The following is a 12,649-nucleotide window of genomic DNA, read 5'->3' on the forward strand; positions in this document are numbered from 1 at the left end:
TATAATGCAGCAAATGGATTGGGCAGTCACAAAGACTAACTTGTTTGTTTTATTTTGAGACAGGATCTCATGTAGTCCGGGCTGGCCTTGAACTAGCTCTGTAGCTGATGATAATCTTGAACTTTGATCTCCCTGTCTTCATGCCCAAGTGGTGTGATTTAAAAAATGGGCCCCATGCTTAGCTAATACGAACACTTTTGAGCATATAGTACTCCAGGCCATATCGTAAGTGTTTCTTAGTCCTCAGTAACCCCAGGAGGTTAGTCCTACTGTCAGTGCCCTTTTCTGGATACAGAAACTGAGGATCAGAGAAGTTAGGCGAATTGTCCAAAGTCACAAAGCTCCAAAGGGTCAAAGCTGTGATTCCAGCCCAAGCCATCTAACTGTGCGTCCCAGGTCCTGCAGAGTCCTGGAGATGAGTGAGTAAATGAAAGAGGAGTCCCAGGGGCATTCTGTGGGCAAGGCAAGGCCACCTTCTCATCTGGTGTAGAAGTCCTCAGGATAAAGTGGGCATTGAGGCTCTGGGCTGGGGTTGATGTCTCTCCCAAGATGGAATTCAACAGCCACACCTCATGATTCTTCTCTCTCTTTCCATCTGCAGGCGGATGCCGCCATGCAGCACTACGGGGTGAATGGCTATTCCCTACATGCTATGAATTCACTCAGCGCCATGTACAACCTGCACCAGCAGGCAGCCCAGCAGGCCCAGCATGCCCCCGACTACCGGCCATCAGTGCACGCGCTTACACTGGCTGAGCGCCTAGCTGGTAAGAGCCCTGGGGACTTAGCCATAGGACAAGACGTTGGGGAATGAAAAAGGAGGCTATAGAAGGCACAAAGAGGAGCAGCTTATTCTAGGTATCTTAGAAAGCCTTAGGTCACTTAGTAACATAGATGACAAGTCAAAATCTGTGCTGTGCTGGCTTGGGCAGCACATTTATACAACATCTGTGCAAGTACCTGCCGAATACTGTTTGCTTGCTAGCACAGTGCTGGGGCCTGGAGCTGCCTCAGCCTTCAGTTTCCTATAACAGACCTGCAGAGAAGGTGTTCATTAGCCCTGTCCCATAGATGCAGAGACTGGAGCAGCAGGTACAGGACTAGCCCAGGGAACTCTCCCTGGGCAGTAGCTGGAAGACAGCTGGAGTGCCTCAGGAGGAGACTGGACATGGGGAGATACAAATAATGGCCGCTGTGTGGATCTCCCCCCACCCCCGCCTTTCTCTTTTTCTCCCTCCCTGTCTTCAAGCCCCATGAGAAGGTTACTACTTCACTTCATAGACAAAGAAACTGAAGCTCAGAGAGACTAAGGGCTGGAGAGGTTGGGGGTCGGAACATGGCAGTATGGATGAAACTCTGGAGTCAGACTTGTAGTTAGTTGTCTGCCCATTCACCTCTCTTCTCTGAACCCAGGTTTCATTTCAGACAGCGGTAGGGCTAGGACAGCTGGCAGGCGGTGTGAATTGGTCAGCAAAGCCTGGCTGTGCTTACAGTCACTAGTACTCAATGGCCAAAGCAAGTCCCAAGCATCCAAGAGAGAGAGAGCTAGCTGTAGCCCGGTCCTGATTGCCTCTCCGCTGGTTTCAGTGCCAGCGCTTCTGTGGCTGTGATGAAATATCGGAGATAAACAATTTAAAGGAGGAAAGACTTATTTTGGGTCAGTCTTACAAGTCTCTTGGCCATGGTTGACTGGCTCCATTGGCTGTGAGATTGTATCAAGGTATCCTGTCAGAGAGTGCATGGCATAGTAAAGCTGTTTACCTCATGGAAGGCAGAAAGCAGAGAGCAGAAGATGGGTCAAGGATAAGATAAACCCTTCAAAGACATGCCCTCAGAGGCCCACTTCCTCCACGTTAGCCTTGTCTCTTAGCAGTCCATTCATCCATGAATTCGACAATGGACTAATCCATTGATAAGGTCAGCAATTTCATGATCAAATCACCTTTTACTGGTGTCACAGCCAGGGACAAAGTCTTTAACACACGAGCCTTCAGGCTATTTTATATCCAAATAATATCAATGGGTATGAGAAGGAGTTAACGACATCATGGCAGGCCAGATTTCCTGGGAAATGATGCCACCTAGTTCATGATGTCCCAGTCCAAGCCCATCCTGGTGCAGGTGGGCCGATGTCCATGCCAGGCAGTGGTAACGGACTTCATAGAACTCCTTGGAAGACCAAGAGCCCACAGATCATGAGAGAGCATGGTGACCAGAGCCACTGGCGGACAGCTCAGGGAAACATGATGGGCTAGTGAAGAAAGGAAAACTGTTAGCTGGCCAGCAGGCAGACACGTTCTAAAGGCACTGCAAAGGGGAGGGCTGGCATGAGACAGGGCCCAGGAATGGGAGAGGGTCTGAGGACCATGCCTGCCCTGGGTACCAGACTGGCAGGGAGGATATGGCAGCCAGTCCTGCTCCTTTAGACCTGGCAGGCCCCTGAGCAACTGAGTCCCTAGTCATCTTTCTTAGATCAGTGTAGACACGAGTGTCCAGTGTGGTAGTGGTCAGTGCAGACCTGCTCCAGCTATGGTTGCTTCCCTAGTTTGGAGTGAATTCTCTTTGCCCAATGTGACATCTACCTCAAGGACTATAGCACAGAGAGGATTCAGGACAGAGGCTCATGCCCATGGATAGGAACAGAGGAACTGGGGTATTTAGCCCACTTTCAAATTGTCGAAATTAAGGAGGCAATGAGCCCTACTAGGACATTCTTATGGAAATCTTACCTTCCATGGCAGGTGCTGTGCTAGGGAGCTGGTCTCCCCTAAACTACCCCAGGTTTTGAAGTCCCTGGAGCTAGCAGTAGGATGCTGAGCTGCTGTCTCTCCACCAGAATGGATGTGACTAAGTGGTCCCCATTGCCTCTTCTGCCCGAGAGTAACACATATGACCTCAGGTCTGCCTGGGCTAGGATTGGGACAAGTTATAAAGGTTCCCCCCTTTAATAGAAGAAGTATCCAAAGTCTAGGGTTTGCTGTACATGTCCCATTTAGGGTTTTGTAGAAAGCTTCCCAAGCCCTGGGATACAAGAGGATGAGTCTGTGGTACTGTTCAGAGGCAAAACTGACTTGAGTTCCCTCCAGCATCGACAGGGTCCATTTTTGTGTGATTGGAACTTACAGCCCAGGTGCCAAAAGTTAGGCAGAAGGGAAAAAGACCAGACCCTAGCCCCAGAGAGATACCATCCTGGCTGGGCTTCATGTTACCAAACACAAAGACAAGCCTGGGAATCAGTGGTTCACCGTCTGCCACTCCCCTCCAAGCTTGTGGTGTGGGGGTTTGTTCTCTTCCTTGAAGAAGCAGCCAGAGAGGGTCACGACTGGGTGTAAGAAGCCTTTCCCATGTGCTGAGGGCCCTGCCAGAGCTAAGCTTTCTGCTTAGGAAATGAGACCAGGAATCTCATGTTTTTCCATCAGAGACATGTAGACCAAGGAAGAGAATGAGAGTTAGTGTAAAAGACAGAACCAGTATGCCCAGTGAGACTTCCCCTAAACAATCCTTGGGATCAGTACCAGTTGACAAGCTGGCTTCTCATGGCTAAGGGTCAGTATTCTGGTGCTAGGAAATCTTAATAGCCAGAACCTAAGGTCCACAGGGTATCAGAATCATTGAGACATGTTTTTCATAGATCATTTGCATCATGTCATTTTAGAATATTATAGCATCTTGGGGCTTTTCTTTTCTTTTTGAGATATGGTTCTACTGTATAGTTCAGGCTAGTCTTGAACTTGCAAGCCTTCTTACCTCAGCCTCCTGAGTGCTAGGATTGCAAGTTTTCATTCTTGGCCTACTATGTTGAGACTCTAAGGATCTTGGAGTATTAACCTATCTACACACCTGATCTGCCATTTAGGTCAAGAGGACACGCCCCCGCCCCAACACTCACGTGCCTGACAGCCATGCTTGGGGTTGAATTAGTCCTCTGTAATTCTGAGAGTGGAGGTTGATAGGAGGGAAAGATTTTCAATACCAACCAGTAGAAAGAGGCTAGGTGATTTCCAAGGGCCAGGGGTCAGCTCTGACGGTTGTTTGGGTGTCCAAAGTGGGTCAGAGCAGGATCAGACTCAAAACTTATTTCCCATAATTAAATGGGCCCCCTCTGTTTGCCCTCCAACGGCTGTACATTTCAAGACATCATCTTGGAGGCCCGCTATGGCTCCCAGCACCGCAAACAGCGTCGTAGTCGCACGGCATTCACAGCCCAGCAGCTTGAGGCCCTGGAGAAGACCTTCCAGAAGACTCATTACCCAGATGTGGTGATGCGCGAGAGGCTGGCCATGTGTACCAATCTGCCTGAGGCCCGTGTGCAGGTAGGGTCCGGCTCTCCCAACTGTACCTTGTGGATGAGTGCTAGCCATCTGTCTGGTGTCCAGTTGTCCAGGAGCTAGCATTTGCTTGGGTGGTGCAGAGCTCCACACCTGCTTCCCTCATGCCTATTTGGAATGGGGGAGAGATGGGGTTGAGTGGAGGACTGTCGTCGACACCTTCTCCTGGAGTATCCAGAGTACAGTCTGTCCTCCCCTGACTGTGCCTCTCTGTGGCCCACCAGGTCTGGTTCAAGAACCGCAGGGCCAAGTTTCGAAAGAAGCAGCGCAGCCTGCAGAAGGAACAGCTGCAGAAGCAGAAGGAGACCGAGGGGTCCCACGGAGAAGGCAAGCTGGAGGCCCCAGCCTCAGACGCCCAGCTGGAGGCAGAACAGCCTCCCAGTCTGCCCAGTGGTGACCCCCCTGCTGAGCTTCAATTGAGCCTGTCGGAGCAATCAGCCAGTGAGTCTGCCCCTGAAGATCAGCTGGACCGTGAGGAGGACTCCCGGGCTGGGGCCGAGGAGCCCAAAGCTGAAAAGAGCCCTGGATCTGAGAGCAAGGTGCTGGGCTGCAAGAGGGGCAGCCCCAAGGCAGGTGAGGCTTGGGTGGGAGGTCACCCACAGGTCAGGGAAAGCAGCCAAGTCCAGCTGATGGGCCTGAGTATGTGATGTGGTCAGAGCAGGATAGCCAACCACTGGCATTCGGGAGCATGACCAGTTAGGCATGACGGGCTATAGCAGACCTGTGACCCTTGTCCACCCTTTAGTTGCTGAGTCATTGAAAGGTCTAGATAGATGGTTCCAGCAGAAGGCCTGGGCGGCAGGGAGGCTCAGGAGGGAGCAGGTGAGGGACTGACTAGATCCACTTAGCCATTTAGCAATTATTTCAGCTATTCCAATATTTTAACAGCCGGTACAGATGTACCGGTGTGTGCTGGGTAATACCATACTGGTACTTGGGATTCCCATGTACAGCAGATTTCACCCTGATTCAGACTTCCCTTAGGACTTGGCTCACGCTTTTTCATCTCAAGGGGCTAGTTCACTAGGAGCTCTTGTAGAAGAGGCATCTGCTGAGAGGTCTAAAGCAGTGGTTCTCAACCTGTGGGTCACAACCCACTGGCAGGTGGTCGGAAGACCCTTTCCCAGGGGTCGCCTAAGATCATCTGAAAGTACAGATATTTACATTATGATTCATAACAGTAGCAAAATTACAGTTATGAAGTAGCAACAAAAGTAATTTTATGGTTGGGGGGTCACCACAACATGAGGAACTGGATTAAAGGGTCACAGTGTTAGGAAGCTTGAGAACCTCTGGTCTAGATGCTCCCCCCCACCCTTTTTAAAAGCTAGGGTCTCACTATGTAGCTCCAGCTGACCTGGAACTTCCTGTGTAGACCAGGCTAGCCTTGAACTCACAGAGGTCCACCTGCCTCTACCTCCTGAGCACTGGGATTAAAGGTGTACACGATCACTCTAGGCTGGGGATAGTTCTTTTTAGGGCTGGGCATATCCATCCACAAAGCTGCTCTGGGTTGGAGACCCCATCCATAGCCATGGTTAAGAAGGACCAGAGCTCTGGCACGAACACTGTATATTCAGACACAAACCCTAAGCTAGGCGAGGAGGGTATAGGGACTGTAAGCTGAGGGATGGAGGGAGGAGATGAGAGTCCTGGATATTCCTTGAAAAGATTAAGGGGCTCCCCGGGAACTCAGGCGTGGGTGCCCAGGCAGGAATCCTGGAGCTTCATTAACTCCCTCCCAACCAAATTCTGAGGGTCACTTCAGAGGATGCCCTGGCTGATATGCGGTGATGATGGTGTCAGCCAAAGATATCTTCACTGCAGGACCAAGGGAATAGGAAGCCAAGGGACCCTCTCCGTCAAGGCCAATCCCCTGGTTCTGAGTCCTTGGTTCTTGTTCTGTCCTTGCAGATTCCCCAGGCAGCCTGCCCATGACTCCCGCAGCGGCAGGGGGAGGCCTCCTGGGCCCTTCCCATTCCTACTCGTCGTCCCCGCTCAGCCTCTTCCGGCTGCAGGAGCAGTTTCGCCAGCACATGGCAGCCACCAACAACTTGGTGCACTACTCGTCCTTTGAAGTGGGAGGTCCGGCGCCTGCTGCGGCTGCAGCTGCGGCTGCGGCGGTACCCTACCTAGGTGTCAACATGGCCCCACTGAGCTCACTGCACTGCCAGTCCTACTACCAGTCCCTGTCAGCCGCTGCGGCTGCCCACCAGGGTGTGTGGGGGTCCCCATTGCTGCCGGCGCCCCCTACAGGCCTGGCACCTGCCTCAGCTGCCCTGAACAGTAAAACCACGAGCATTGAAAACCTTCGCCTCCGGGCCAAGCAGCACGCAGCCTCCCTGGGACTCGACACACTTCCCAACTGACTGGCTTCCAACCCAGCCATGGTCTTGTGTGTTCCCCCGTCTCAGACCCATGGTTATTCCCAGAAGGCTCTCCAAGAACTAATCTTGAGAGCTCAGGGATGTCGGGGCCTGGAGTCCTCTCACCCCGTGCCCCTTCTTCAGAGTCCCAGCCCCAGGTGAAACCCACACACCCTCTGCATGACCCTGCTTGGACCCCGTGGAGGTCAAACGGGGAGGAGGTGAGCAACTGGCTAGATCCCCTCCTCAGTATTGCCTCCTCCCTCCTGGCCCTCCCCACTAGTAAGTTGATGTGTGGAATGTGAGATATAAATATAAATATATAAAACTATATTTTCAGGCATTGCCTGCCCCGGGCCCCTTTCCCTGCTCCCAACACATTGCCATTGCTACCCTTGCCTCTGAAATTCACTCCAGCGCTCTCTCTCTCTCTCTGTCTCTCTGTCTCTCTCTCTCTCTCTCTCTCTCTCTCTCTCTCTCTCTCTCTCTCTCCTTCCCTCCCTCCATCTTTCCCTCTCTCTTTCCCCCCCTTGATTCCCCCCCCCCCCCCCCCCCCCCCCCCGTCCCACTGCCTCTGTCTCGATCCTGTCTCCCTGCCTACCTGGATCTAACCGCTATGCCATCCCTCCGCCTCTGGTTTCTTCTGTTGGTGCTGGCTGTGTTAGTGTCCTGTACTCTCAAACTGTTTGGGGGGTGTGGCTTTTGGTTTTAGTAATTTCGTTCCTTCCTGTTTCTCTTCTGCCCTGCCTGCCTACCTCCCCGCTTAACTGAATGCTCTCTAGGCGGCTCTTCCACTCTCTGCCCCAAGACTCAACCAAGTCCTACTTGGAGGCTCTGGAGCAACAGGCAGGAGGTAACCCCAGCCCCACAGCGTCTCCCAGATGTTAGGAAGGGCTCAAGCCACCTTTTCTTCTCTCACTTCTTGTCTTGGAAGTACCAGCTCCCCACACTGTAGAGGGGCGTGTGACGGCATTGGCCAGGCTGGTAGTAGAACAGTTGACATCACTGCAGGGCCCTAGGGGTCCTTGTCGGTGAGTGAAACACGTGGTCTCAGGATTTGTTGCCCTTCTGTCTCAGCGGCAGTTGTGGGAGAAGGAGTTCTGTCTAGTTATCACGGGCCTGGTAAGGGGTGTTCTTACATGTCTAGGCAATCCTGCTCTGCAGACTCCCTTTCAGGGTGGTGTGACCTTGGGCAAGCACAGTGCTTCCTGGGATGGTCTTGGATAAGATGACTTAGAAGATTCTGTGCCCACAGGTTTGGAGGGCAGGGGCTTTTTATTTAATTTAACAATGACGACTCAGCACAGACACTTAGAAAAGCCTGATGTGTAAGTTAGAACATTACTGCTGTTTACTGAGGAACAATGCAACCTGCATACATGAAGCTCTCTGTGGATACTGCCTCAGTTTCTCTGTAAGTGTAATGGATCCTTTCTAGGTTAGATAATCTGGATTTGAGCCTATTTTTCTTGGATCCCAGTGCTAGCCTTGGGGGCTACTCCATTTTCATGCCCATGGTGGGGGTGGGCAAGATGGGTTAGATCCCCGGTTATGATTCCCCAGTCCTTTGCCTCGACACTGAACCCCGAATCCCAGGCTTAGAGGGTGGCCTGGCATGACTGGCCTACAGAGCCAACAGTGCCCACCTTAGTAAGGTCCGTCTGGACTTGGGTAGGAGGAAAAGGCTTCGGCCAGTAAAAAGCAGGGAGGTCAGTAGCCTGAGCTGGGAAAAGCGCAATAGCGAATAGGAGAGGTGAGCATGAGCGGACCGTTGAACAGGAGGGGGCTGGCCTCGTGAGGGGTGGGGCAGAAAGGCCTAGAATCTAGCCTAATACCCCACTTCCTGGCAGCAAGCACCAAAGGCAGGCAGTTGAGGGTTTCTGAACAAGGGGTGTCTCCCTGGGATCTGGAATCTTGAAGGTGAGTCCAAAGCCATGGGAACATCAGAGAAGGAGAGACTTGGCCAGGGAGAGAGAAGGGGTTCTGGGCTGAGGAGGGTTCCGTGGGCCATGACTAACGGATTGTGGTGAGCTTCAGGAAGTTGTGTTTCTAAAGGCACAAGGCTGAAACAGTTTGTCTATTCCTGGGTGCAAAGGACTGTCGCTGGGACTTGGTACGCAACATTTCTAGGCATTCATACCCAGAAGGAGCAAGGCCATCAGGAGTTGTAGTCTGTCATGGCAGAAGCCAGGGCTTCCTAGGCTTTTCAGAGCTCTCTCAGATTTTGCTGGTAGTTCTCCCACTGTGCTGACACGAGCCCACAGGCCAGAGAAGAAAGGGAAGACACACGCAGAGTTGATCCTTGAGGATCTCAAGGTAGTTTAAGGTACCAGAGCCAGGTACTTAAAGCAGCTGAAAGAGAAGGGGTTGGTAGAGAGAGCTAACTATACCTCCTTGGGAAGGTTAGAGGGTACAAGCTTGGGTTGGGCCCACCTGACACTATTGGTGGACTCTCTCCCAGGCCTTCTGGTCACTCAGGGCAGAGAGCCTGAGGATCGAACCCTTCCAAGCCCCTCTACAAAAGAGTCTTGTACCTTTCTCCTCCTTCCTGTTTGAGGTCTCCTTTGCCCTGCTTCCTCACTTCCCTGAGTATGGTCCAGGGGCCTGGGTCCCCACCTCTAAGCAGAGGCTGATGGGCAATATAGACTGCTTTCCAAACCAGCTATTTTGTGACCATTTGTGCTTAGAGGTTGTACCAGCCCGTGGCAAAAACACCGTGTATTGTATTTATTTATTCTGTTAGTTGAAGACACAAAACGCAAACCACTCTCTCTCCCTTATCCTGCCCCCTGCGTAGCACAGCATGATGCTCTGTCCTGTGTATCTGTCTGTCAGTCTTTTGGTCTTACTTCCTGTGACTTTGTGACCTGTTCTTTGTCCTAATTGGCTAATAAAAGAGAACCTGGCAGCACAGCCCTTGACCCATATTCATTCCCAGAGATGCCTACAGTGGGCTCAGTAGGTGGCGTTTCAGAGTCTCACAGTGACTGGAGGGACACGATGCAGGTTTGCCTTGTGACAGGCGGCTTCTCTGCTGCTCTTGCAACAATCTCCATGACTCTTACTTGCCCATAACTCGTGCGTCACTTTGGAGAAGTCACCGGGAGCAGGGAGTATGGTACAGTTCTATTTTCTCTGGCCTTTTTGGGGGTCTCACCCAAGGACAGGTGGCAGGGCAGTCTGGGGTAGGGCACACTTACTGCTGTTTGGAGTAGCCTGGGGGATGGTTCTGCAGGGTGGAGAGACCAGAATAATATGTGAAGCCTCCAGCAAGCCAGAGCCAAAGCTGAATACTAGGAATGCACATTTGAATTTCTAGGCACGGTATCACACATGTGTCATCCCAGCACTTGATGTATGGAGGCAGGAGGATTCTGAGTTCAAGGCCAGCTATACAGGCTACTTGAGACCTGGTCTAAAAAAAAAAAATGACTTTGGGTCTGGTTAATATTGGTGTGTGATGTTTTTATTTATTTGCAAGAGTTTTTGTTTTTGATTTTTTTAAATAATAAAGTTAATAAAATTAAAAAAAAAGCCAGAGCTGCTCTCCAGTGGAACAGGGGCCTTTGAGTGGAGTGAGTTCTTTGTCATCAGAGGCAAGCAAGAAGCATGCAAGGCATGCAAGAGATGGAGAGGGTGTTGCTGCAGTGGTAAGGTTGTGTGTATATATATTGTTGGAAGTCCATGTATAGGAATGAGAACCTGTGTACCATGAGCTCAAGGGCCTGCTGGCATTCATGTACTTTGGATTGAGAAGGAAATAGTGATATATCCAGGGGACAGGATATACAGGCAATAATTGCAGAAAAAACACACAATTCAGAAGTTTGTGTTGGGAAATCTTGGTTTCTCCTACTTCACTTCAAGAAAAAAAAATCCAGGTTATGGTGGTACATGCCTTTAATTCCAGCACTCTGGAGGCAGAGGCAGGAGGATCTCTATGAGTTTGAGGCCAGCCTGGTCTACAGAGTGATCTCCAGGACGTCCAGGACCACAGAGATCCTATCTCAAAAACAACAAAAGAGAATGAGAGATATCTGCCCTTGGGCCTTCATCATACTGGCCCTCCCTTCCTTCTTTGGGCTCCAGAGTGTCTGTGCAGGACCCTTGACCAGGAGGAGTTGTGCTACCTGGAGCCTCTATCAGGCCTTCTTGGTAGAACCCCAGCAGGCCTGAAGAGTATGCAGGCAGGCTATCTACTGGATTTTCCAGGGTGGGTCCTGACCTCCCTACTTCCCAGGTCACTGTGACCCCAGGAGTTGCATTCCTCTCCCAAGTGGGGCTGAGGATTAGGACGGGAAGCATCCCACTCCACTGCCTCGACAGATCAAATGTCGCCCCAAATCTCCCACAGCTCCCACCAAGGCCTTGAGCCACCCAGTGCTTCTTACATACCTCAGCATTGAGAGACACACCTTCCCTGGCACAGAGGCTGTCTGGTAACACTGCAGTTCAAATCCCTCGTTCACTCTCTCAGCATTGACTGAGCGCCTGCTCTGTGCCTAGTCCCATACTGGGTGCTGGGTACAGAGAAACAAGTATGAAAGAAACTGTGCCCTGACAATCACAGCATGGGGTGACTGAGAGTTCAAAAAACAAGGAACTGTGGACACAGCAAAGAGAGCCCTTGTCTTAGCATGGAGGAGGTCAGAAAGGTGCTTTAGGAGAGAGACATAACCTGAGCACCATATGTCATGTGTTTCTTGGGAGTTCAAGAAGGAAGGGTCCTGGGAGAGGCACAGTCCATCCAAGATTCAGGACTAGGTCCTGAGTTCAGAAGAAGCCAGGGTGGGACTGGAGGACAGTGGGGCTGTGCCACTAGATGAAGCTGGAAAGGGAAACTGGAAATATGTGTGGTATGATGCACACCTGTAATCTCAGCACATGGGAGGATGAGGTCAAAGAGCATCCTAAGTTGGAGACCAGCCTACGATACATAGTAGGTTCCAGGCCAGCCTGGGCTACAGTGAGACCCTGTCTCAAAAAAAAAAAAAAATCTAGAAGACAAACAACAAAAGGAAATTGAATTTAGAGTCTAGCCCAGGCTAGAGCCTGGGACTTCAGAAACTGCATAAGTGGAGTGATCAGACTTATATTTTAGCAATTACATGTTCCTCATCGTTTGCATGATGAGTCATAACAAGGAGCTAGATGGAGCGAGACCAGAGAGGAGGCCACTGCTATGTCCTGATGAGGGACAGTAGCATCAGTCTGGTCTACAAGAGCTGGGAGGAGAAGGGCTGATTAGTGAGAGATGTGGGAGGTAAAATCACCATGGTGACAGCAGGTTGGGAAGGCCCAAGGGTGCTCCTAGGCCTTTGGCTCAGCTACAGGGTAGATGAGTGCCCTACTGTACTGGAGATGGATGACTGTTGGCTCTTGTTGGCATGAAGGAGGGGCTTTCCACATGCTTAAGGGAAGATGGTAGTGTGGGCTCTGCTGTTGGACCGAACTTGATTCGACATGTTCTTCATGTGGCCACTTACTCCTGGCATAACTGTGAGGTAGCGTTTATTATCATGGCAATTTGACATATGGAGAAACCGAGGTACAATGTGATTCCATAGCTTATCCAAGCCCACCAGGCAGCAATGCCCACCTGAGGTCAGGACCCAGTTGACATCCATACTCTTAACCTTGGTGGTTGTCAACACAGAGATGGCCATGGGAGCCATGTGATCAAATGAAATGACACAGAGAAGTTTGAGGTCAGGTCCTCCAGGACAGAGTCAGGCCAAGCTCATTACAACTTGCTGTTTACTGTGGGCCCTTCTCCAGCCCCCAGCCTCCTTCGTCTGTTGAATGGGAACCATTGACTGTGTCTAGCCTGCTTCATAGGAGACTCAGATGAGGTGAAGAGTAAGAAGGCATTTGAGGAGACAGAAGCTGAGCAACCGTGTGTGCCCCACCATAGTGTTAATAGGGAGGGAGGGGGCAAGAGTTTTCCTCGAAGTG

The 12,649-nt window shown here is 51.2% G+C and overlaps 1 protein-coding gene across 2 annotated transcripts; it reads left to right on the plus strand.

Moving 5' to 3' along the window:
* Positions 1 to 604: 604 nt before the first annotated feature.
* On the plus strand, positions 605 to 6,970 carry Dmbx1 (diencephalon/mesencephalon homeobox 1). Of its 2 annotated transcripts, none has more exons than XM_052718499.1 (4): positions 605 to 767; positions 4,135 to 4,313; positions 4,553 to 4,901; positions 6,243 to 6,970. In XM_052718499.1, exons 1-4 carry the CDS (start codon positions 614 to 616, stop codon positions 6,695 to 6,697), a joined length of 1,137 nt encoding a protein of 378 aa, XP_052574459.1. In that variant the 5' UTR covers positions 605 to 613; the 3' UTR covers positions 6,698 to 6,970. The 2 variants fall into 2 exon arrangements, with proteins under 2 accessions (XP_052574459.1, XP_052574458.1); XM_052718498.1 differs by having other exon boundaries at positions 614 to 765; positions 4,118 to 4,313.
* Positions 6,971 to 12,649: the final 5,679 nt, after the last annotated feature.

This window comes from Peromyscus californicus, unplaced genomic scaffold (assembly GCF_007827085.1).
Source record: "Peromyscus californicus insignis strain IS unplaced genomic scaffold, ASM782708v3 Scaffold_5__1_contigs__length_169319896, whole genome shotgun sequence".
NCBI lineage: Eukaryota > Metazoa > Chordata > Mammalia > Rodentia > Cricetidae > Peromyscus > Peromyscus californicus.

Excerpts from the sequence above, each read along its gene's own strand:
- Dmbx1 (XM_052718498.1), top strand. The coding sequence starts at position 614 with ATGCAGCACTACGGGGTGAATGGCTATTCCCTACATGCTATGAATTCA. Across the intron at positions 766-4,117 it reads ACACTGGCTGAGCGCCTAGC|CGGCTGTACATTTCAAGACA; the intron begins TGGTAAGAGCCC and ends TTTGCCCTCCAA. Across the intron at positions 4,314-4,552 it reads TGCCTGAGGCCCGTGTGCAG|GTCTGGTTCAAGAACCGCAG; the intron begins GTAGGGTCCGGC and ends GTGGCCCACCAG.